General features: G+C 39.8%; 1 protein-coding gene across 1 annotated transcript; it reads right to left on the bottom strand.

Moving 5' to 3' along the window:
- Positions 1-3,541: 3,541 nt before the first annotated feature.
- On the bottom strand, positions 3,542-23,092 carry LOC106583129 (CD2-associated protein). The gene is made up of 16 exons (XM_014166963.2): positions 22,884-23,092; positions 21,480-21,637; positions 21,143-21,200; positions 20,494-20,603; positions 19,436-19,526; positions 19,278-19,339; positions 19,121-19,166; positions 17,891-17,985; positions 16,088-16,189; positions 15,306-15,357; positions 8,770-8,820; positions 8,437-8,560; positions 7,182-7,347; positions 5,808-5,998; positions 5,336-5,399; positions 3,542-5,024 (listed from the first exon to the last, which is right to left on the bottom strand). The coding sequence occupies exons 1-16, from the start codon at positions 22,885-22,887 to the stop codon at positions 4,986-4,988; spliced, it is 1,413 nt and encodes a 470-aa protein (XP_014022438.1). The 5' UTR covers positions 22,888-23,092; the 3' UTR covers positions 3,542-4,985.
- Positions 23,093-24,615: the final 1,523 nt, after the last annotated feature.

Here is a 24,615-nt window from a genome sequence, read left to right as displayed (position 1 = left end):
TGGCAGTCAGGATACCTCTGGCGAGCACATGGAGGGCTGTGCGGCCCCCCAAAGAAATGCCACCCCACACCATGACTGACCCACCGCCAAACCGGTCATGCTGGAGGATGTTGCAGGCAGCAGAACGTTCTCCACGGCATTTCCAGACTCTGTCACGTCTGTCACGTGCTCAGTGTGAACCTGCTTTCATCTGTGAAGAGCACAGGGCGTCAGTGGCGAATTTGCCAATCTTTGTGTTCTCTGGCAAATGCCAAACGTCCTGCACGGTGTTGGGCTGTAAGCACAACCCTCACCTGTGGACGTTGGGCCCTCATACCACCCTCATGGAGTCTGTTTCTGACCGTTTGAGCAGACACATGCACATTTATGGCCTGCTGGAGGTCATTTTGCAGGTCTCTGGCAGTGCTTCTCCTGCTCCTCCTTGCACAAAGGCGGAGGTAGTGGTCCTGCTGCTGGGTTGTTGCCCTCCTACGGCCTCCTCCACGTCTCCTGATGTACTGGCCTGTCTCCTGGTAGCGCCTCCATGCTCTGGACACTACGCTGACAGACACAGCAAACCTTCTTGCCACAGCTCGCATTGATGTGCCATCCTGGATGAGCTGCACTACCTGAGCCACTTGTGTGGGTTGTAGACTCCGTCTCATGCTACCACTAGAGTGAAAGCACCGCCAGCATTCAAAAGTGACCAAAACATCAGCCAGGAAGCATAGGAACTGAGAAGTGGTCTGTGGTCCCCACCTGCAGAACCACTCCTTTATTGGGGGTGTCTTGCTAATTGCCTATAATTTCCACCTGTTGTCTATTCCATTTGCACAACAGCATGTGAAATGTATTGTCAATCAGTGTTGCTTCCTAAGTGGACAGTTTGATTTCACAGAAGTGTGATTGACTTGGAGTTACATTGTGTTGTTTAAGTGTTCCCTTTATTTTTTTGAGCAGTATATATATATATATATATAGAGAGAGAGAGAGAGAGAGAGAGAGAGAGAGAGAGAGAGAGAGAGAGAGAGAGAGAGAGAGAGAGAGAGAGAGAGAGAGAGAGAGAGAGAGAGAGAGAGAGAGAGAGAGAGAGAGAGAGAGAGAGAGAGAGAGAGAGAGAGAGAGAGAGAGAGAGATACATTTTAAAAATGTATTTCCCTGTATTATTTTTCACTAACCCTACCTCCCCTAATTGGAGTAAACTAATGGACAACAACACTTAGGCTTCTACTTCCAGTTTATGCATACTACATACATTATACATACATTTTACGTACACAATCTATTTTACAATACTTATATTTTGTTTGTTTTTAGTCCTTTTCTACTTCAACCCTCAACCTCTCCCATCTATTTCTGATGTCCATCCAGTTTGTTTTCTGTTTGACATACAGTTGAAGTCGGAAGTTTACATACACTTAAGTTGGAGTCATTAAAACTCGTTTTTCATCCACTCCACAAATTTCTTGTTAACAAACTATAGTTTTGGCAAGTCGGTTAGGACATCTACTTTATAACCTGAAAGGCCGCTCAGCAAGAAAGAAGCCACTGCTCCAAAACTGCCATAAAAAAGCCAGACTACGGTTAGCAACTGCACATGGGGACAAAGATTGTACTTTTTGGAGAAATGTCCTCTGGTCTGATGAAACAAAAATAGAACTGTTTGGCCATAATGACCATCATTATGTTTGGAGGAAAAAGGGGGAGGCTTGCAAGCCGAAGAACACCATCTCAACCGTGAAGCACGGGGGTGGCAGCATCATGTTGTGGGGGTGCTTTGCTGCAGGAGGGACTGGTGCACTTCACAAAATAGATGGCATCATGAGAAGTATAATTATGTGGATATATTGAAGCAACATCTCAAGACATCAGCCAGGAAGTTAAAGCTTGGTTGCAAATGGGTCTTCCAAATGGACTTAAGGATGGCTTAAGGACAACAAAGTCAAGGTATTGGAGTGGCCATCACAAAGCCCTGACCTCAAGCCTATATAAAATTTGTGTGCAGAACTGAAAAAGCGGATGCGAGCAAGGAGGCCTACAAACCTGACTCAGTTACACCAGCTATGTCAGGAGGAATGGGCCAAAATTCACCCAACTTATTGTGGGAAGCTTGTGGAAGGCTACCCGAAATGTTTGACCCAAGTTAAACCATTTAAAGGCAATGCTACCAAATACAAATTGAGTGTATGTAAACTTCTGACCCACTGGGAATGTGATGAAAGAAATAAAAGCTGAAATAAATCATTCTCTCTACTATTATTCTGACATTTCACATTCTTAAAATAAAGTGCTGATCCTAACTGACCTAAGACAGGGAATTTTTACTAGGATTAAATGTCAGGAATTGTGAAAAACTGAGTTTAAATGTATTTGGCTAAGATATATATAAACTTCCGTCTTCAACTGTATATTTTTAACTGTGCTGTTTCACTAAAGTTCTGAACCTATATGAGAAAGGAATGATTGATAAAGGCATTCAAAATGGGCCCATGTCTTTTGAATGATATGTCAGTCACCAGTGACAACTGTACCGTTTGTGACTTGTGGCTCCTTATGAACACATTGACACATTTTAAAAAGGGCTTTGTTGTCATTTCCTGGTGGTTAACCCGCTTATCTATGTAGCTCGTGCCCTCTACTCATCCATAATTTCCTCTTCACAGAAGAGAGGAAAACTGTTCTCTTTCTGTCCGTATCAGACCTTTTTTTATTAAGTCTAATTTTAGTTTACCTTTGACCCTCCTCCATATCTTATTTCTGGCTCTGTGCCTCCTGCCGATACCATTTCTCTTCTCTCAAATCCCTCTCAAACAGTAACTGTTTCCCTCTAAAAAAGATTGTTCTGGACTAATGAAAAGGCTGTCTATTCTCTCTTTGGATGATTATGGAGTTTCATGAAGTTGCAAAATGGATGTGTTTAATGGAAATGCCTGTGCTGTAACAGTTATGATTAATGGCCTATCAAATATGTTTTATGAAGTACAGTTTTCAGTTGTCTTTGCAGGTTCATACGGATGAAGGATCACTTTCAATAGGCCTTATGTGACAGAAATTAGGAAAATACTGCCGTACCAACAAACCCTATTTATTTACTTTAGTTTATTTCACGTTACACTAGCAGTTTTAGAGGGAATATGCACTCCATCATGCATATTCAATGCCATTTTTAAAAATAGTTTGTTCCCATGGCAGTTTCAGAAGCCCACTCTCGGTAATGTGTTCCAGATGCTCTCCAGATGTGCTTTCCAGCTCACAGACTTCCCGGGCCATGCCAGAATCATGTCGCCAATGCTGAGATGGGGGGAACAGATCTATAGGGCTCACTCAAGAGAAGCCAAAGCCCTTAACAACAAATACTGATCATCAAATCTCATCAAATATCCGACAGTAAATCTCTCCTTGTTTTTCTTCCTTCATCCTCTATTTTTTTTGTTAATTGTGATAAGTCAACTTGTTTTCAGTTTCAGTATGCTATAAGTTAATGTTCTGGTGTGACTGACGCAACCACTTTTATCCAGCTGCAAAAGTATAATACCGACATGCTTCACTGCGGATCACTTCATTTCAGTGTGTTTGTATTTTCAAGGTTTTAATTAGATTCACTTTAGCACCTATTCTAAAAGACATATTCAAAAATGAGAAAAGGGTACATTTGTACAGAATTAACTAATATAGTTTTGTTTTTGTGGACTGAAAGTCAACTGCAATGCAGCACTGAATTAACAACAGTAGTACAAATGTGACTCCCAATGGACACATGCAGCATTGCAGAATAGTTGCAAAATATTGCTTGCTAAATCACTGGAGTATTTAATATGTTAAAAAAGACACAAAATAGTTACTCTTATATACAATGACAGTTTGCACAAAAGATACAAGTAGTTTGTTCCCCAAACACTATGCTTCAAAATATTCCCAAACATGCCCCTAAAAAATAAGAAATATGCTTTTAGAGGAAAATAAGCACTGAGAAACATGGCCCACATTCAATGTATAAAACCAGTCCTCTGTATTGTTGGGTGATGTTGTTCTTTCAATGAAATATACAATATCATCAGTATAAAATAAAACGCATTTTCTACCCAAAGGCCGTGATTCAATGCAAGGTGTGTTAAAGCACGCCACACTATAACATACTTTTAAAAGTGCTTTAGGCTTGGTCCAACGTGTGCAGCATTTACCATGTAAATGTTGGGGAAAAGTCCCTTAAAAGACACATTGTCAATTGTATTGTGCACTACGCTATAACCCACCTTGAGTTGAATCCCGGCTACAAAGTATTTTGGTTGATATATACAAATCATTTTGGTCAATCCACTTGGTCCCTTGCCAATCAAGTCCAGCATGCACTCAAACAAAATGGCTGACTACAATCTAGGGCTGGATTCAATCGTTATCGCGAAAGTATCGCGAAAGGTCCGCGTTAAAATGTAAAGTTAAACTTCAGGATTTTGACAATGAAGACCTTTGTGTATTTCCCCAGAGTCAGATAAACTCAAGGTTAGAGGTAGTTTTGCGAGCCAATGCTAACTATAGAGTTAGGGCAATGGCTGGAAGTCTATGGTGTCTACTAGCATGCTAGTAGATACTTCAGGTCATTGCACCAACGCTAGTTAGAAATTGCTTCTAACTGCATGCAGAGACATGAAAATGGTATCCACGGGTTCATCTGAATCCGGGGAAGTAGACTTTCCAAAATACCGAAGTATCCCTTCAAAGGTAATTTCCGATGCAGTGTTTACCGTAAATGCAAATGCGGGAACATTGCCTTCAAATTGTTTTATCAAGCTATTAAGGGGAACTTCCACGATACTTCAGAGATACGGATTGATTCCAGGCCTTAATGTGGCATCAGCTGGTATGTCTGCAGAGGAAGCAGACATGTATCCTTTCCATTCCCTCTTGCACTCCAACGTCAGGAACATTTGAATTTCCTTTCAAGTTTGTGTTCAAGGGAATGACATAGCAGAGCCTTACTTAGATGTACTGCCTGGTCATGGTGTCAGTTAGGATGAATGTTTAGTCCTAAGACCATGTACTTCCTCCTGCACAGGGGAAACATTGTGTTAATATTCAGTTAAATCAAAAGCTTGTGTTATGCTCCAAACATTGTACGTTCCACTGCATGCTCAAAACAAGACATGCTAACCTCTCACTATTACAATAACAGGGGAGGTTAGCATGTTTTGGGGGTATACTATTTGTGTAATATTTGTGCGACATTTGACAGTTTGCACTTTAACCTCATAGTCATGGTATCATTTCAAATTTAAAGTGCTGGAGTACAGAGCCAAAACAACAAAAAATGTGTCACTGTCCCAATACCTTTGGAGCTCACTGTAAATATTCCACATACCTGCAGAGCCACACGTTTGTTTCTCTCATCTCTCAGTTCCTCTTTCAGTTCCTGTATGTCTTGTCTAGAAGGAAAGAACAAATATATATATATATATCAATAGATGCACTAAGAGGTCAAAGAAGAGTAAGAAAATGAAGGAATGGTTTACATTTTTGGCAGGAGAGATGTAGCCTGGTTAACCCATACTGAAGTGTTTCAACAATGGTGAGCACAGCATTCAGTCTGGTTTAACCAGGCTAGGAGAGATCTGACTGGAAGTGTGCAGGGACTTTTTCCTGTCTTTCCAGTTTTACATTTTGCCTCCAGCACCTTCACTAATCGTTTTTGAGTGTGCGGTAGATTCTGTCTTTTATCAAAATAGTTGAAAATAGCTTGGTGGAACAACTGAACAAATGGGTTAATGTACCTGATTCCTCAAGGTTTTCCCCTGGTTATCTAGAAGTCTGAATAAATGGGTAATACTACTTACTCATGTCTGTTTTGCAGCAGCTGCAGAGCAATCTTCAGTTCCCTGATCTCAGCTTGTAGGCTGTCCAGACAAGGCTTCTCCTCCTGAGCTGCCCTGGCCTCCACTATAACCTTGGGAAGCGTTAGCCTGGAGGGTACCGGATTCTTGGGAGGATGTTCAGGCTTGGATGGGGGTGAATGACTTTCTGCAACCTGCAATGTTTAGACGAGGTATCTCAATGTTTTGTCAAGGATTGACAGGTCCAGCATTCAAGCACTTTGGAATTAAATCTACTCAATCTCAGTAAGCTTATTTAAAGTCAGTTGTTACTTTGTGGCTAATTGATACTTTGAGAGAGATACATTGACGTTATGTTAATTTTGTGTTCTACGTACTTGCCAACAAGGCCTAACATGATGATAGAGTATTCATGTATATGGAATCAAAGTCAATTTTGCAAACATTCAGCAGTTTAGGCGATTTTTCTGCATCTGTCTGGTCCCTGCCACTCAGAGCCTAGGGTTAGAACAACAACCATGACCTTAATGACGATTCCTTTTTAAGAGTCATTTCTCACGTCATGGCCTCACTAACCCTTCATGGCATGCAACTTGTCAAGCCACTTATGAACAGGCCATCTCTCTCTCTCTCTGGGCGGGTGAGTTTAGACTTAGTGGGCCAGATGGGCCACGTCATACGAACAAACAGTCTTCAGGGAAACTCTGGAGGAATGAAATCTAACAAGGGCCACTATTCTCCACTGATATGCCCCTATGACTGTGATGACAGTGATTCCTCTAGGCAGATATGTACTTGTGGCGTGACATTAGAAAATTACATCAGACTAAAAAGAGAATGTATCATCATCTCTATGTTAACCTGGGGTTGTGGGTTCATAATGTCACTGCATGATGAGTGTTGGGCCACACTGCCGCCCTGTGGTTTCAGAGGGGATGTGGAGTACAGCGTGCACCTTTGGGCAGATAGAGACTGGTGGCGTCATGACAATAGACAAATCAGGGATTGTATCATCATCGCTATGATAACCTAGGGGTTGTGGGTCTACTGTCATGTGATGTGTCATGTGTCATGTGATTAAGCCACATTGTCTCCCTGTGGTTTCAGAAGGAAACATAACTGTGTGTGGTGTCCATGTTAGGACACACATATGACAACGACACTAACTCAAAGTGACTGACAACTTCCATGGATGTGTGACTCTGTCCTAATATGCGATCTGTCCTAAATCAAATCAAATACAATTTTATTGGTCGCATACACATATTTAGTAAATATTATTGTTCCTGGTATGTCATAATATGTACACTGTACAGAGGTACATTCTGTACCATAATAATATTGATAATAATACAGTGTGGTATATTGTTGCCATACCTGTGGACCGGTGACGAGGTCTGATGGGGGTCGTCTCTGTGGGGGTTTGGCTCTGTTGGCTGTGGGGTGACTCAGTTTCTCAGGGGACACCACCACTCCGTCAAACTGGTCCAAGTTGCTCTCCTCTGTACATTTTGGTGAAAGCGGAGGGAGATCGCCATTGGCTCTAATGGGAGAAAATCATTTCAGAGAAATTAAACATTCCTTCTTTCAGGCCTACACTGGTTGATTCATAAGGTTAACTTGACCCAAATTGCTCTGATGTAGAGAGAGAAAACTGAAAGAGATGCTTCATTTTCTACGGTTGAGATTATCAGTTGATGAAAATTGCTGGTTCGGTGTGGAAAATGTGGCATCCTGTTTCCTCTTGCAGGCTCTTAGAGGCAGGTGCTGATGCACTGCATATTGAAACCTCAATGAGTTATTGTTTAGCCAAACATTAAGACTTCCCCTTTCATCGTCCACACCCTCACTAGAACAAAAAAAGACGACATAGCTTTTCATAAAATATACAAACTTGTTTGACCTTTGCAAGTATAATCTCAAATGAATTTTACAAATAAGCAATATGCTTTTAGCCAAGACCACACTGTCATTGCATTGCCTCCAATATGTGACAGTTTATTTAGAAAGAACAATCCGAAAGGCTTTTTATTCGTCAATTGCCCCTTGGTAAAGACGGCCTTTTTGTTTTCCCAGTCGTGTGTGTTTGTGTGTGTGTGCTTGTGTGTGTGTGCATGTGTGTTTGTTCAGGTAGAAGGAAATGGGCTGCTCTCGTCTGTTTAGGCCCACACTGACTCATCCCAGAGTTTCCAGTGCACTGCTCAAGGTTTGGGAATCCTGGCATTCAGTGTTAAGACATGAAGACTATATGCTATAGTAACTTAGGCACCAACCAAAACTCTCCTCCACACTCTCCTTCCTTGCCAGTTTAAAGAGAACAAACAGTTCCTGTCTTGACAGAGACCTTTTGCTTTGTTATTATTGGCTTTTGCAAATATATAACTACTAAGGCTTCCATATGAGTGTCCTATTTGTCCATTCTGATCAGTAACAAAGTCTGAAAGCGATGCTTCATGAAGAAATCCTTCTTTTACAAGTCTCACTATTAACGTTCACACTTGATACTATGGAGTGATAATAGTGTCAACATTGGATTAAGATTGCATTTATGTTGGCACTACTATACCTCCATACTCTACCTAAGTGGTTGGTGTTGACTGAGAAAAAATATGGATGTTCTAGAATCACTCACTTGCTACAACCGAACTTCTGAGGCTTGTGCTTCACTGGAGGTGGTAGCGCAGGTCTACTTGGAGCAGGGAGCTTGAATTTGGTTGGGGGGTTGCTTCTCAGGTCTTTAGTCTCTGGTTTCTCATCTGCATGCACATGTGCACATGTAAGCATCGCTGCCAGTAAGCAAACTGTACTCGTACGTACTTATTAACAACACACACCTTGTTGCAATTGTGAAGCATCATCTCCTCTGTGCTTTGAAGTATAATGTAATACAACATCTGGTTGAAGGAGACTGCAGGTACAGTTAAACTGTACTTTAATTGAACAGTATCAACTTGCTGCATCTTACCTTTTGCTTTTGCAGGGCTGCTCTTCTCCATCGCTGAACCCTCTGCCTTGACTAGAAGAACATTAGAGCACAAAATACACACCATATTATACACAGCCACAGCTATCTATCTTGCTACTGGTGTGTTGTTGTCTTTGCTATGAGAACGGTGAGTGTACAACAGCATCAAGACCCAGACCTCCGGGGTTAATCATTCTCTGCAAAAATGAATTTAGCATAATTTCATTCAAATGCAAAATTAATATTCATGTAGCGCAGAAACGTTGTTCATTTTCTTCCATTTGAGTTTGATGAAATTCCAACCAGTATAGTGGCATGGGAAGCCAAGATGCTGCATGTCATAGGAGCAGGCTAGGTCACAGCTGTGTCCAATAGAATCCTACAGAATCCAAAATACTGTAGTTACTGTTCCCAAGAGTCTCCCTTGAGAAGGCCTTGGCTTGGGAGTGGAAATAACTTATTTATCACAAAGGAGATCCCTCAAGTGTGAACAGCTACAGTATGTATAATAGACTTGTGGGAGTGTCTTGACAAAGCACAATATTCTGCGTCTCAATTACCATTAAGAGTTAACCGAGCAATTATAGTGTTTAAAAAACCAAGAAATTATCAACTAGAGTGCAGTTAAGGGAACTGACCACAAAACAGCTAAGTCAATAACAACATGAATCTGCATTACAGCTTTTAGCACATCTCTCAAGATACAGAGGAAGAACATGCTGAGTGTCATGCTGACATGTAAGACAATAAACCACCAAAAGTGACTGGTGATGATGAATTCCACAGACTAAGAGTACCAATAGTAAATCATTGAGAATAGAGCCTACCTTCTTCAAAACACATGTAAAACTCCCTGACCAAGCCCTTCCACCAATGTGAAGCACAGAGTTGTTCCAGAGTTACTGCTTGCGCCACTTGTGAAAAGCCACTGTCACCGACAGAGCTCTCTACGGTCCCCCACCCCCTGGCTTCCTCCAAGGCATCTCAGCCAGGTCATGTGACGTTCTGTATTACATCCCCCTCTCCATCATGGTGTAGGACTTCCTGTGGCATAGCTGCAACCCCCCAGTGACATAAGACGCCAATGGAGTAGTGGGAGCGATGGGGTGGGGTGGAGGGACTCAACTGCAGAGGCTTGACTCTGGTTGAGATTGTTTTGAGTTGGGATGATATTATCTCCAAATGACTGTTAGGCCTCTTAATGTTTGAACACAAACTCAAACAGCAAGATATCCTCTCTGGGGTATTCAACAGCCAGTGAAATAGCAGGGCGGAAAATTCAAAACAACAAAAATCTCATAATTCAAATTTCTCAAACATACAACTATTATATCCCATTTTAAAGATACACTTCTCGTTAATCCAACCACATTGTCCGATTTCAAAAAGGCTTTACGGCGAAAGCATAACATTAGATTATGTTAGGACAGCACCTAGACAAGAAAAACCACACAGCCATTTTCCAAGCAAGGAGAGGCGTCACAAAAAAACAGAAATACAGCTAAAATGAATCACTAACTTTTGATGATCTTCATCAGATGTTACACAATACATGTATGTTTTGCTCGATAAAGTTCATATTTATATAAAAAAAACCAATTTTACATTGGCGTGTAATGTTCAGAAATGTTTTGCCTCCCAAAACTTCCGGTGAATGAGCACATCAATTTACAGAAATACTCATCATAAACATTGCTAAAATATTCAACTGTTATTCAAAGAATTATAGATGCACTTCTCCTTAATGCAACCGCTGTGTCAGATTTCAAAAAAGCTTTACGGCGAAAGCAAATTTTGCAATAATCTGAGTACAGCGCTCAGATATCAAAACAAGCCATACAGATACCCGCCATTTTGGAGTCAACAGAAATGACAAAAATTACATTCTAAATATTCACTTACCTTTGATGATCTTCATCAGAATGCACTCCCAGGAATCCCAGTTCCAGCATAAATGTTCGTTTTGTTCGATAAAGTTAATCTTTATGTCCAAATACCTCCATTTTGTTTGCGCGTTAGGTTCACTATTCCAAATGCAAGGCACGCGCTTACTAAGTCCAGATTAAAGTCTAAAAAGTTATACTACAATTTGTAGAAACATGTCAAACGATGTATAGAATCAATCTTTACGATGTTTTTATCATAAATCTTCCATAATATTCCATCCGGACGATTCCTATGTCTTCAAAAAAGAAATGGAACACAGCTAACTCTCACGTGAGTGCGCGCGATTGAGCTCATGTCATTTTCTCAGTCATCTGATTCCAATGGCTCTTATTCTCTCCTCAGTCACAGTAGAAGCATGAAACAACGTTCTAAAGACTGTTGACATCTAGTGGAAGCCTTAGGAAGTGCAAAATGACCCCATTGACACTGTATACTGGATAGGGAATCACTTGAAAAACTACAAACCTCAGATTTCCACACTTCCTGGTTGGATTTTTTTCTCAGGTTTTTGCCTGCCATATGAGTTCTGTTATACTCACAGACATCATTCAAACAGTTCTAGAAACTTTAGAGTGTTTTCTATCCAAATCTACTAATGATATGCATGTCCTACCTTCTGGGCCTGAGAAGCAGGCAGTTTACTACGGGCACGCTTTTCATCCGGATGTCGAAATACTGCTCCCTACCCCGATGAAGATATGAACGTTTGTGAATGTTCAGCGAGAGTGAGTGCCTCAAAATGTCAATAAAAGTGGTCATGTAGCAATAGCAAGCTTTCTTTGAGTATTTGTGCACCGATTTTATCATTAAAATAAATGATGTGATTGAAATATTGCATCTTAATGTTGTGTACCCTTCGTATTCAATTAGAAAGGCTTTATCTATTTAAAGCTGGGAAGAAACATCCAGCCTAACAGCTAAATAACAGTTAGTGTCTGTAAAACACAAGTTGTACCATAAGCAGAAGTGTGTGTTTGATACAAGATCTGGTGCCCTCAGATAAAACCTGCCTGTGAACCACATCCTGCTATGTGTGGCACTGACAGACTCAAGATTGGACTCTCACATCCTCTTTACTGTTTAAGGCAAAACATGTGTCAGATGCTGTCTATCCCTCCCCACTGAGAACTAACTGGTTGAATCAATGTTGTTTCAATGTCATTTGTCAGCGTATTGTGACACGGAATCTACACGGAAACGACATTGGATTTGAAAAAAAGTCATCCACGTAAACTGTTGTTTTGAGGGTGAAATTACAACCACAGGATTATGTCATCACCAAATCTAAACATAAAATAAGTTGAATTTGTAACTTTCAAACAATGTCAGATCATTAGGCTAGGCAGCACCTTCACCTGGATAACTCATTTATAGCTCCCCTTTGGTCTCCTGTCCAGGGTTTTAACCAAGCCCTGCTTACAGTACCAGTCAAAAGTTTGGACACTCCTTCTCATTCAAGGGTTTTTCTTTATTTGTACTATTTTCTACATTGTATAATAATAATGAAGACATCAAAACTATGAAATAACACATATGTAATCATATAATAACCCCAAAATATATTTTTGATTTTAGATTCTTCGAAGTAGCCACCCTTTGCCTTGATGACAGCTTTGCACACTCTTGGCATTCTCTCAAACAGCTTCATGAGGTATGCTTTTCTAACAGTCTTGAAGGACTTCCCACATATTCTGAGCACTTGTTCACTGCTTTTCCTTCACTCTGCGGTCCAACTCATCCCAAACCATCTCAATTTGGTTGAGGTCGGGTGATTGTGGAGGCTAGGTCATCTGATGCAGCACTCCATCACTCTCCTTCTTGGTCAAATAGCCCATACACAGTGTGTTGGGTCACTGTCCCGTTGAAAAACAAATGATAGCCCCAATAAGTGCAAACCAGATGGGATGGCGTATCGCTGCAGAATGCTGTGGTAGACATGCTGGTTATGTGCGCCTTGAATTCTAAATAAATCACAGACAGTGTCACCAGCAAAGCACCCCCACACCATCACACCTCCTCCTCCATGCTTCACGGTGGGAACCACACATGCGGAGTTCATCCGTTCACCTACTCTGCATCTCACAAAGACACGGCGGTTAGAACCACAAATCGCACATTTTGACTCATCAGACTAAAGGACAGATTTCCACCGGTCTAATGTCCATTGCTTGTGTTTCTTGGCCCAAGCAAGTCTCTTCTTCTTATTGGTGTCCTTTAGTAGGGGATTCTTTGCAGCAATTCAACCATGAAGGCCTGATTCACACCTTCTCCTCTGTACAGTTGATGTTGAGATGTGTCTGTTACTTGAACTCTGTGAAGCATTTATTTGGGCTACAATCTGAGGCTGGTAACTCTAATCAACATATCCTCTGCAGCAGAGGTAACTCTGGGTCTTCCTTTCCTGTGGCGGCCCTCATGAGAGCCAGTTTCATCATAGCGCTTGATGGTTTTTGCGACTGCACTTGAAGAAATGTTCAAAGTTCTTGAAATGTTATGGAATGACTGACCTTCATGTCTTAAAGTAATGATGGATTGTCGTTTCTTTTTGCTTATTTGAGCTGTTCTTGCAATAATATGGACTTGGTCTTTTATCGAATAGGGCTATCTTCTGTATTCCACCCCTACCTTGTCACAACACAATTGATTGGCTCAAACACATTAAGAAGGAAAGAAATTCCACAAATTAACTTTTATCAAGGCACACCTGTTAATTGAAATGCATTCCAAGTGACTACCTCATTAAGCTAGTCACGCCAAGAGTGTGCAAAGCTGTCATCAAGGCAAAGTGTGGCTACTTTGAAGAATCTCAAATTTAAAATATATTTTGATTTGTTTAACACTTTTTGGGTTACTACATGATTCCATATGTGTTATTTCATAGTTTTGATGTCTTCACTATTATTCTACAATGCAGTGGTGGAAAAAACACTAAATTGTCATTCATGAGTAGAAGTAAAGGTACCTTAATAGAAAATGACTCAAGTAAAAGTGAAAGTCACCCAGTAGAATACTATTTGAGTAAAAGTCTAAAAGTATCTGGTTTTGAATATAACTTAAGTTCAGTGGTGGAAAAAGTACTCAATTGTCATATTTGAGTAAAAGTAAAAGTAAATGCTAGACACCAAATTACTTATTTTACGCAAACCAGACGGCACAATTCTCTCTTTTATATACCAACCTAGCACAATTCAATATTACCTTTGTAATACAGTAAAAGTTAAGTCTATCTTACAAACTAATGTAACATTCATCCTTAAAATGATTAACACAACCATGGTCGCTGTGAGGTTACTGTAACTATACATTTCTTCTTATGTAATCATATGTTCAAGATAGCATGCGTAGGTTGTCGCAGGTCTGTGGAGATCTTCACAGTTGCCGTAATAATCTGTTCTGAATTTTCAACGGCATTGACAACTTATTATCCACATTGAAATGACGTGGTGTGCCCAGTGGGTCTATTCCTTCATTGAACAACATAGTCATAAAAACTCAAAAGGGAACTGTGTCTTCGAGATATACCACATAGATAGCAGGTCAAGAGAGGTCAAATTGAAACAGCTTTGAAACTTCCACAATGAACAATCATTTATGCCACCCAACATCATTGTATGATGCATAGCTATAGATAATTGAGAGGCAATAAAAACTAGCATCTGAAATAGGGATGATTGGGAGCTTCCATATACATCATACAAACTACATCTAACCTGTTACCAGTGACATCCGTTAATATAGCTGTGGTTGTGTGAATTTGACGCCGAAATCGCTGAGTATTCTGGGGCTTTCCTGGGTTATATTGGTCTTTAGGTGGATTTTCACTTACATAAGATTTGCCTATGTAGCCTGGACTGAGGAAATGTGAGTGTGTCTGTGGCCTGGTTTGCTAATAAAAACCTAATTGTAGTTCAGTTACAGACAGCCGACAGACAGACAGACAGGCAGAGTGGATGTGCCGTTGTCACTAAATTTTAAAAGCTAATTTGACACTTAGGGTTGCCATACTCCCTCATGCTGAGTATTACTTTTTTTTGTGACATGCCTATGTTAATGTCTGTTTTCCATCTACAAGAACAGTATCTGTAAAATGCAAACACCTTGATTTTGAAATATTCAGGTAGCCATTTGGACCACACAAAATCTCATATTCAGCTGCTCACACACTAAAACATGAACACCGTGCCAGACTGAACAAGCACCACCGCAGATGAAAACAGTAGCAACCATAGCCATTTCCTTGTGTGAGAATTCTCTAAATCAGCTCCCATTAGCATCTCTAAATCACAAGACAATCTATGTTGTCATATTGGTGTTCATATTGGTGTGTCACAGATTGGTGTCACCATAGAATTAGGAATTAAAATACTAACACACTAATACTAATTAGAATAGTCATTTAATAGGATCTCTATGGGTGTCACAGTATATTTTGTTGCACCAGTTATTATGTTACACCTCATAAGCTCCATCGTCAGCATCTAAATCGCAAGACATTCTGTACTGTCATATTGGTGTCATGGACTAACTGTTGTAACAGTATATGCCGTTGGACTGGTCTCTCTGTTAAAACAGGAAGTTGCTGTCTTTACCTGAGCGTCTTTCCGTGCCACGGCGCGCAGGTGGTTGGCTGGTGCTTCCAGACTGTAGGAAAAGCAACGGAAAACACAACAGGTTGGCTCAGTCTCTCTTTGCTGCCTATTTGCAGCAACACACACACACTGATTAGAGCACCCATTGATGCGAGCGGCCATTCGTATTGTCTTTTATTGTTTTATTTAAAAATATATATATATAAAATTAATGCAATTCAAAATAAACTAACACACTCTTTCCACAGACGGAAATTTAAAGTCAGTGACTCCTAAACTGCGGATGTTGAAGAGATCTTTGAGTCAGAAACCTTTATAAGTTAGTTAAGTAAAGGTCGGCAGGTAGCCTAGTGGTTAGAGAATTGGGCCAGTAACCGAAAGGTTGCTAGATTGAATCCCTGAGCTGACAAGGTCAAAATCTGTTGGTCTGCTCCTGAACAAGGCAGTTAACCCACTGTTCTTAGGCTGTCATTGTAAATAAGAATTTGTTCTTAACTGACTTGCCTAGTTAAACAAAGGTTAAATAGAAAATAAAAAAATATAAGACTTGACTGAGAATTTTTTTTGTTTGTTAGCCAACTGTAGATAAAGGGCTTTGTTTTTATCGAGCTGTTGCAGTCTAATAAATAGCTCATGTTTATTACTGGTTGGTGTCATAGCTGCTTAGGTCAGTGTAATGTAATGGCTAAACCCTCCTGGAATGTGCGTGGGAAATTCCCATTCACAGGGCTACAGCGAGAATATTCCTGGGAATGTTTCCCTCATTCCCTGCTCTAACTCACTTGGAGACCTTCTGTCGTCGGTATCACCATGACAAAGTTGTCGGGGAAAAAACCTCTGCGTCCGTTCAGCTCTCCCTCCCACCAGCCCTCGTCCTCTGTTTCCTTCAGAAGAAGAGATTGTGTAAAGAGCAACTCAAAGAACTACACATAGTTCATAAAACGACAATGTCCACGAGGACAAGTACTCTGAACATCTGAGAGGTTAACAGAGGGTCAGGGGAAGCATGGTCATTGCCCACCGTGGACACTATTATTTGATCTTCAAAGTTATCATAAACCTCCCTTTTCCACTTATAATTTAGCAGTGGTGGAAAAAACTACTCAAATGTCATACTTGAGTAAAAGTAAAGATACCTTAATAGAAAATGTCTCAAGTAAAAGTAAAGGTCACCCAGTAAAATACTACTTGAGTAAAAGTCTAAAAGTATTTGGTTTTGAATATACTTAAGTACAGTGGTGGAAAAAGTATTACATTTACATATTTGAGTAAAAGTAAATGCTAGACATCAAATTCCTTATTTTAAGCAAACCAGACGGCACGATTCTCTCTTTTATATAAACAGTACCAGTCAAAAGTTTGGACACACCTAATCATTCAAAGGTTTTTCTTTATTTGTTCTATTTTCTACAATGTAGAATAATAATGATGATATCAAAACTATGAAATAACACATATGGACTCATGTAGTAACCACAAAAGTGTAATGATGAACTGTCGTTTCTCCTTGCTTATTTGAGCAGTTCTTGCCATAATATGTAGGCTATCTTCTGGATACCACCCCTACCTTGTCACAACACAACTGATTGGCTCAAACGCATTAAGAAGGAAAGATATTCCACAAATGAACTTTTAACAAGACACACCTGTTAATTGAAATTAATTCCAGGTGACTACCTCATGAAGCTGGTTGAGAGAATGCCAAGAGTGTGCAAAGCTGTCATCAAGGCGAACGGTGGCTACTTTGAAGAATCTCAAATAGAAAATATATTTTGATTTGTCTAACACTTTTTTGGCTACTACATTATTCTATATGTGTTATTTCATAGTTTTGATGTCTTCACTACCATTCTACAATGTAGAAAATAGTACAAATAAAGAAAAACCCACGAATGAGTATGTGTGTCCAAACTATTGACTAGTACTGTACATATATATATTACCAACAGTCAGACATAAATAACAAGCAAAGTATTTTTAATTTTTTTGTGAGTCCGCCAGATCAGAGGCAGTGGGTATGACAACACATTATATTGATACTGTAGATGCGTAAATTGGACGACATTGTTGTCCTACCTGAGCATTCAAAATGTAACAAGTACTTTTGGATGTCAATGAAAATGTATGGGAGTAAAAAGTACATATTGTATTTAGGAATGTAGTGGAGTAAAAGTAATAGTTGTTAAAAATATAAATAGTCAAGTAAAGTACAGATACCCCAAAAAACTACTTAAATAGTACTTCAAAATATTTTTACTTAATGTAGTAAATATACACCACTGTAATTTGGAATATAATTTATACCATCAGATTTTTGGATGGTTTCTCTACTTATGTAATTGTGCATGCTTTGTCATCTAGTGTATTGTGGCACATATTTTCACAGAATTGCTCACAAGTCACATAACAGGTTGGTCTGGTTGAAGAGGAGAAAAAATATTGATGAAATTGTATAACCAGGTTTATTCTAGTCCAAAACTGGAGCATTATATTCTTGATTTTGGCCCCAAAAGGCATAAAGTCATTAAGGTACAGTATATTGTATTGGGGAACATGGATGACAACATTAGTACAAAGACCCAAACCTTGGTGATGATTGTAACAATGTCTCCCTTCTTTAGATTCAACTCGTCCTCGGTCAAGGCTGCGTAGTCGAACATGACTTGACAACATTCTTTCACTGAGTAGACATAATAGAGAGGGGAGTATTATAAAGAGAACCTAAGCAATGCATGGCTAGAATAGGTTGGTTTTAAGATGTTGTAAAAGTATGGATACCTAAAAAGAAAGTTACTCAGGTAAATGTGAAAGTCACCTAGTAAAATACTACTTGAGTAAAAGTCTAAAAGTATTTGGTTCTAAATATACTGAAGTATCAAAAGTAAAAGTATAAATCATTTCAAATTCCTTATATAAAGCAAACTAGACGACACCATTGTCTTGTTTTTAAAATGTATGGATAGCCAGCACTCCAACAGACATCATTTACAAACAATGCATTTGTGTTTAGGGAGTTTGCCAGATCAGAGGCAGAAGGGATGACCACTTGTTCTCTTGATAAGTGTGTGAATTGGACCATTTTCCTGTCCTACTGAGCATTCAACATGTAGCGAGTACTTTCGGGTGTCAGGGATAATGTATGGAGTAAAAAATACATTATTTTCTTTAGGAATGTAGTGAAGTAAAAGTAAAAGTTGTCAAAAATATAAATACTAAAGTACAGATAACCCAAAAAACTACTTAAGTAGTACTTTAAAGTATTTTTACTGAAGTACTTTACACCACTGATCATGACTAACCAATCGACAAGGAAGAATATCAGTCCATACATCCATATATTTTTCTGAGAAGGATATGAACTGTGAAGCATTGACATTAACCTATTTGAACCATTAATCTCTTTCCCCATTAAACTGTGACATCAAGCCAGGGTTACTGTCAGAGTTTCTGTGGGCCCACACCCACATAGCCTATTGGGTAAACTGTGGGAATTACTGACTGTCACATGCCAATGATGTGGCTGTCTATTCTTTGTGGACACCTGCCTAAGTGGCAGATTGGTCCAAAAATAGAACACTTGTCACAGAGGTCTGTCACACTGTTGTTGTAATACATCAGAACATGTCTATATTCAGTGGAGACATTGCTTTGCAGTTTCATTCAATGTATCAAAAAGTATCTCCCACGAGGAGGATGAATTTGATGAGCAGTACAAAGATGGGCCTTTTATTTTACATTTTAAAATGTATTTAAAAATGCAGTCCACTCATTTATACGACCTACATAAAGTAGGAATGAGAACTATAGAAACTTACCATTTTTTGTTTTGTTCCTCACACTCGTCCTCTGAGGTAGCTTTGTCTTAACAAAAAGACAAATGTATTAAATTAATCAATGGCATCTCACAACTAGGTTTTCAGGAGAGAAAAAGTCCCATATTTATTGTATTTTGATTTATCTTGCATTCCATACCTCTTTACTGAACATTGTATCTGAGACTTTGGGTCTGGTTTTGCTCTCGTTATGCTTGACATCTAAAAAAGATTGAGAAGGAAGTTCTATAAGGATATACTGATTCAAGTCCACTCTCAGAACAAAAAAAGGCCATGTGAAAAATGTGCCCATCCCACCTTTTGGAGAGACAAATATCTCTTTGGTGAAGTTTGATGGAAACGCTCCCACTTTACCACCTTTCATTCCCATCCACCACCCATCTTCAATCTGTCAGGTGTTAAAAGAGAGAGGTAAAAGAGAGAGAAACAGAAATATAAGAATAGTACAGTGTAGCAGAGCATATTTCACCAATCATCCACATGCATAGAAATTCTCAAAACAGGTTTGGTCAGCATAATGTCTACAGATGTAGGATCTTCATTTGATCATCCTGTTGCAGGAGAACTTTCCTGCAATGCAGGAAATGAAAAACTCTTGAGTGTATTTGAGGTTTAAAAAGGTTTCTGAAGTTTGTAATTTCCCCTATGAAATGTCTATTAATTATAATCCACATCAGTGGAGGCTATATGAGGGGAGGACGGCTCATCATAATGTCTGGAACGGTGAAACCATTTCCACGAGCGCGTGCTCCCCAATTAAGGTGCCACCCACCTCCTGTGATCCACATAAAATCTATAATTTCCTGTTACTGTTGCAGGATTATTTTCCTGCTGTAGCAAACTGGCTCAAATGAAGATCCTACACACCTCAAAGTGAAGTTGGAATGTGTGCGAGAAATGTGATTTCTCAGTATAATCTTGGGGAAATATCACAATGAATATGCATTGCTGAAATATCTGTGCGACTATTTGGTTTTCTGAGCTTTTGGAGGGGTGATATTTTAGTATCATATCTAGCTAGGCAAACAAGATAAATGATTTGTGGTTGCTCCCTCATGCTCATGCATTTGCCATTAGAGAGATGATACAAAGAAAGTAAATATGATATGACACTCCAATTATGAAGTTAAAACATAAACATATCCTTCTAAATAGAGCAGCTAATGTTCTCTCCAAGAACCTACAACTAATTTACACTGATACTCTATAGCAGGGGTCTCAAACTAATTTGGGTCTAGGGCCTTGTTAAATTGTCTTGTGGGACATTTGTTTGAGATTCCTTCTCTAGTATGTTTGCAAGTGTTTTCCCATCTATTGATAATCTAGTGTCAGTAATGATAAAAGCAGCACTCTACCTCTCTGAGGATCTCAATGGTCTCCCCGACAACCAGCTCCAGCTCATCCTCATTCAAGGGACTGTAGGCAAAGGCCACCTCACACTTCCTTGTTTGTTTAATCATCCTTGCTGCATGAGCAAAGCATTGTACCAGCCACATAATCAGTCAAGACTGCTCTTATTATTGTAAAATGATAGTTAAAACTAATGATGAATAGAAATTTAGTAGAGAAATTCAGAAGTAAACAAATACAGAAGTCTCATATGATAACTTATAGACTCCAGACTCAGAGCATGACTAGAAGAATTGAAGCTTCTTCGTGGTGTAACTAATTGAATCCCTCAAATGGATTGTGCTGTAACAGTAGACTGTGGTTTTTATCTGTTCCTTCTTTGTACATTATAATTAAGCTTGGTGCTAGCAGGCGAGGCTATATATCTACACAAGGCCTTTAATTACTTGTTTTAGCCTGTCTTGCTGACAAAGTGTGTATCTCGATGAGCACAAACCAAAACACTTCCATATTTCAGTACAAAACAGGGTTCATGTTTGACAGACTGGGAAACATATCTGGATACAGTTTTTGCTACAGATCACGTTATGAGAAACACAATAAGCAGAGCGTTATGGTAGTGGAGGTTTAAAGACATTGGAGAGTGACACATACATTTCCGTAGGCTTCTTGGTTCCCTCTTGCTGTCACCTATCAAATACACCGGCACCTCCTGTGTGGGAAATAAAATATACAAAGACATACAAGGAAAAAGCTAATGAGTCAGGTATTAGACAATGGATTGCACGTGAAAATTGCACGAACAATAGGCTGATCAGAGTCGGGGTCAAATTGATTTCAAATCAGTCAAGGAAGGAAGTAAACTGAAAAGAATGGAATTTCAGTTCCTTGACAGAATATAATTTAATTTTACTTCCTTTGTTGACTGAATTGAGATGGTATTAATCCTAATCCTGGGACTGAAGGCAATCTCTTGATGGACATACTGTACCTTGACGAAGTTAGCGGGGAAGATGCCCCTCTTGCCCCTCAGTTCCCCCTCCAGCCAGCCCTCCTCGCTGGGCTTGGTGACGCTCGTCACCACGTCTCCCACCTGCACCGTCATCTCGTCTCCCATCGTGCCCTCAAAGTCTATCAGCACCAGCACCTCTGAGACACGCAAATGGAGGAGGAGGGGGAAGAGAATATGGTGTCGCAAGTTTCATTCTCTTTTCAAACAGACCTAACAATATTGCTTGAGGAACTGCAGTTATTTACAGTCATTTAAGGTAATGTGGCCCAACATCTAGAAGGTTAACACCATAGTCTAGTGACTCAAAAACATGGGGAGGGGAAGAGCGATAACGTGGACACTTTTCACACTATTGTGCTGATCCAAACCGTACCGTGCTGGCATGGATATGGTCTTGCACATTGTTCTCTCTAGCATGTTTTTTGCAACTATGGTGGGTAAATAACCAGCTTGTTTAACTCAGCTTGGCTGCATAGTGTGAGAAGGGTAACATCAAGATTATTGTGTTTGAAACATGCACTAAATCATAGGCAAAAAAGCTATTGGTATGTTGTTAAAAGATTTCAGCTTTACTTTTTCTGAATAAACACCAAGGCCTTTGTAAACCAAACCAGTCTCCTGTAGCATATTTGTGTTTGAACAACACGTATGTAAAGCAAGGTTACAGTACAGTACCGGGGCAGCAAAATTGATACCAACAATTACAGTTTGGAATTTGCCCTGGCATAGTGAAAAAGTTTCTGTTCAAGTAGTTTTTAGGCAAGGACTATACAAAACAAAATGTCAGTACCACACACACCAATTGCCTACAACCAACCTGCAAGTAAGAAAATAATGAAAAATGTACCTTACCCACAGCTAGTACTAGTGCTAACCTGTTTACCTGGCTTTAGGCATTTATGCCAATGTTAGCTATGACGAAATCCTGCAACACCAAATACAAAAGTATAGTGGACACCCAGAGACTTACTACATCAAATCAAATCAAATGTATTTATATAGCCCTTCTTACATCAGCTGATATCTCAAAGTGCTGTACAGAAACCCAGCCTAAAACCCCAAACAGTAAGCAATGCAGGTGTAGAAGCACGTGGCTACTACCTCTTTGCTTTCTGGATAATAAAAAAGCAAGATCATTATCTCTGTTATCTGTTTTCTGACAAAGAGGGTGTATAATCTACAAACATGAACAGGCCTACATATCTGGTATACTAAAATCACCTCCAATCGCAAATATTATTTGGGATTACAAAATGACCACACATTTTCGAAACTAGAGTTCTTGTCAATTGCCCTGAATGTAACTAATTGACAGACATTGTAAACATTCCCCAAACCCTTGTAAACACTACTCAATGGACAACACAGTTACAATGCACTTACCCATGACTTCTTAAAAATCTTTACTCTTTCTTCTAGACTTTTAGGTAATTCCTCTTCAGAGGACAGACAGACACCTCATATGCTACAGGAGGAGAACTGAAAGAAAGTGAGTGTATTGCCCAAGAAGCAAAGCTATATATGGCTAGGCCAGGGTCCTCCTTCCCTCTAGTCAATCATTAACATCTACTTCGGGTTAGTCATGACAAGCCACCAGCCAGGAGGAGGACGGGTCAGAGAGAGCAAACGAGAGAGTAAGAGAAGGAGAGAGAGAAAGAACAGGTGGGACAGGTTTCTAATTGAAGGAGAGAGACGATAGGCAAGGGTGAAAAAGAACATGACCACATATTGTCAGCTGTACAAATAACTGGCACACATTGTATGGGGAAAAAACAAGACAGTCACATACATCAGTGTGACGTAATTCTCTGTGTGTGTGTGTGTGTGTGTGTGTGTGTGTGTGTGTGTGTGTGTGTGTGTGTGTGTGTGTGTGTGTGTGTGTGTGTGTGTGTGTGTGTGTGTGTGTGTGTGTGTGTGTGTGTGTGTGTGTGTGTGTGTGTGTGTGTGTGTGTGTGTGTGTGTGTGTGTGTGTGTGTGTGTACCCCTTAGAGTAGAATAGCTGTCCATTCATAGAATAGATTACATTGAAGATTGCAGATAACGAGTATGCTTGACTAAACCTGAACAAATCTGTAATGGCGTGCATGAAAAGGACATTGCTGCAGCAAAGAATAAATACATTATATTACTCTCTCAAAGTATTGAACATGTCTTGGAGGCTCCAGGTAGCAACATGTGACAATTCTCACCCTCTATTGCTAATAATGTTTTACTGAATGGTTTCCCGTTAAATATTATCTGCCTCATGTTTACAGATGTAGGTTCTTAATTTGACCTATATTGTCACAGCAATAATCCTACAACAACATGATTTAAATGTTTAGTCTATAATGTTGAATGAATGGTGGTCAGGCTATTAGCTGGCCAAAAGTAGGCTACAGTCGCGGCCAAACATTTTGAGAATGACACAAATATTAATTTCCACAAGGTTTGCTGCTTCAGTGTCTTTAGACATTTTTGTCAGATGTTACTATGGAATACTGAAGTATAATTACAAGCATTTCATAAGTGTCAAAGGCTTTCATTGACAATTACATGAAGTTGATGCAAAGACTCAATATTTGCAGTGTTGACCCTTCTTTTTCAAGACCTCTGCAATCCACCCTGGCATGTTGTCAATTAACTTCTGGGCCACTTCCTGACTGATGGCAGCCCAATGGGATTAAGGTCTGGGGAGTTTCCTGGCCATGGACCCAAAATATCAATGTTTTGTTCACCGAGCCACTTAGTTATCACTTTTGCCTTATGGCAAGGTGCTCAATTATGCTGGGAAAGGCATTGTTCATCACCAAACTGTTCCTGGATGGTTGGGAGAAGATGCTCTCGGAGGATGTGTTGGTACCATTCTTTATTCATGGCTGTGTTCTTAGGCAAAATTGTGAGTGAGCCCACTCCCTTGGCTGAGAAGCAACCCCACACATGAATGGTCTCAGGATGCTTTACTGTTGGCATGACACAGGACTGATGGTAGCGCTCACCTTGTCTTCTCCGGACAAGCTTTTTTCCGGATGCCCCGAACAATCGGAAAGGGGATTCATCAGAGAAAATGACTTTACCCCAGTCCTCAGCAGTCCAATCCCTGTACCTTTTGCAGAATATCGGTCTGTCCCTGATG

This window comes from Salmo salar, chromosome ssa02 (genome assembly GCF_905237065.1).
Source record: "Salmo salar chromosome ssa02, Ssal_v3.1, whole genome shotgun sequence".
NCBI classification, from domain to species: domain Eukaryota; kingdom Metazoa; phylum Chordata; class Actinopteri; order Salmoniformes; family Salmonidae; genus Salmo; species Salmo salar.
Note: the sequence above shows the minus strand (reverse complement) of the source record. Positions and strands in the feature narration are given on the sequence as shown.

Coding starts and splice junctions, on each gene's coding strand:
- LOC106583129 (XM_014166963.2), bottom strand. Junction 17,986..19,120: donor GAGGAACAAAACAAAAAATG/GTAAGTTTCTAT, acceptor ATGTCTACTCAG/TGAAAGAATGTTGTCAAGTC. Junction 8,561..8,769: donor CAGCCCTGCAAAAGCAAAAG/GTAAGATGCAGC, acceptor ATGTGCATGCAG/ATGAGAAACCAGAGACTAAA.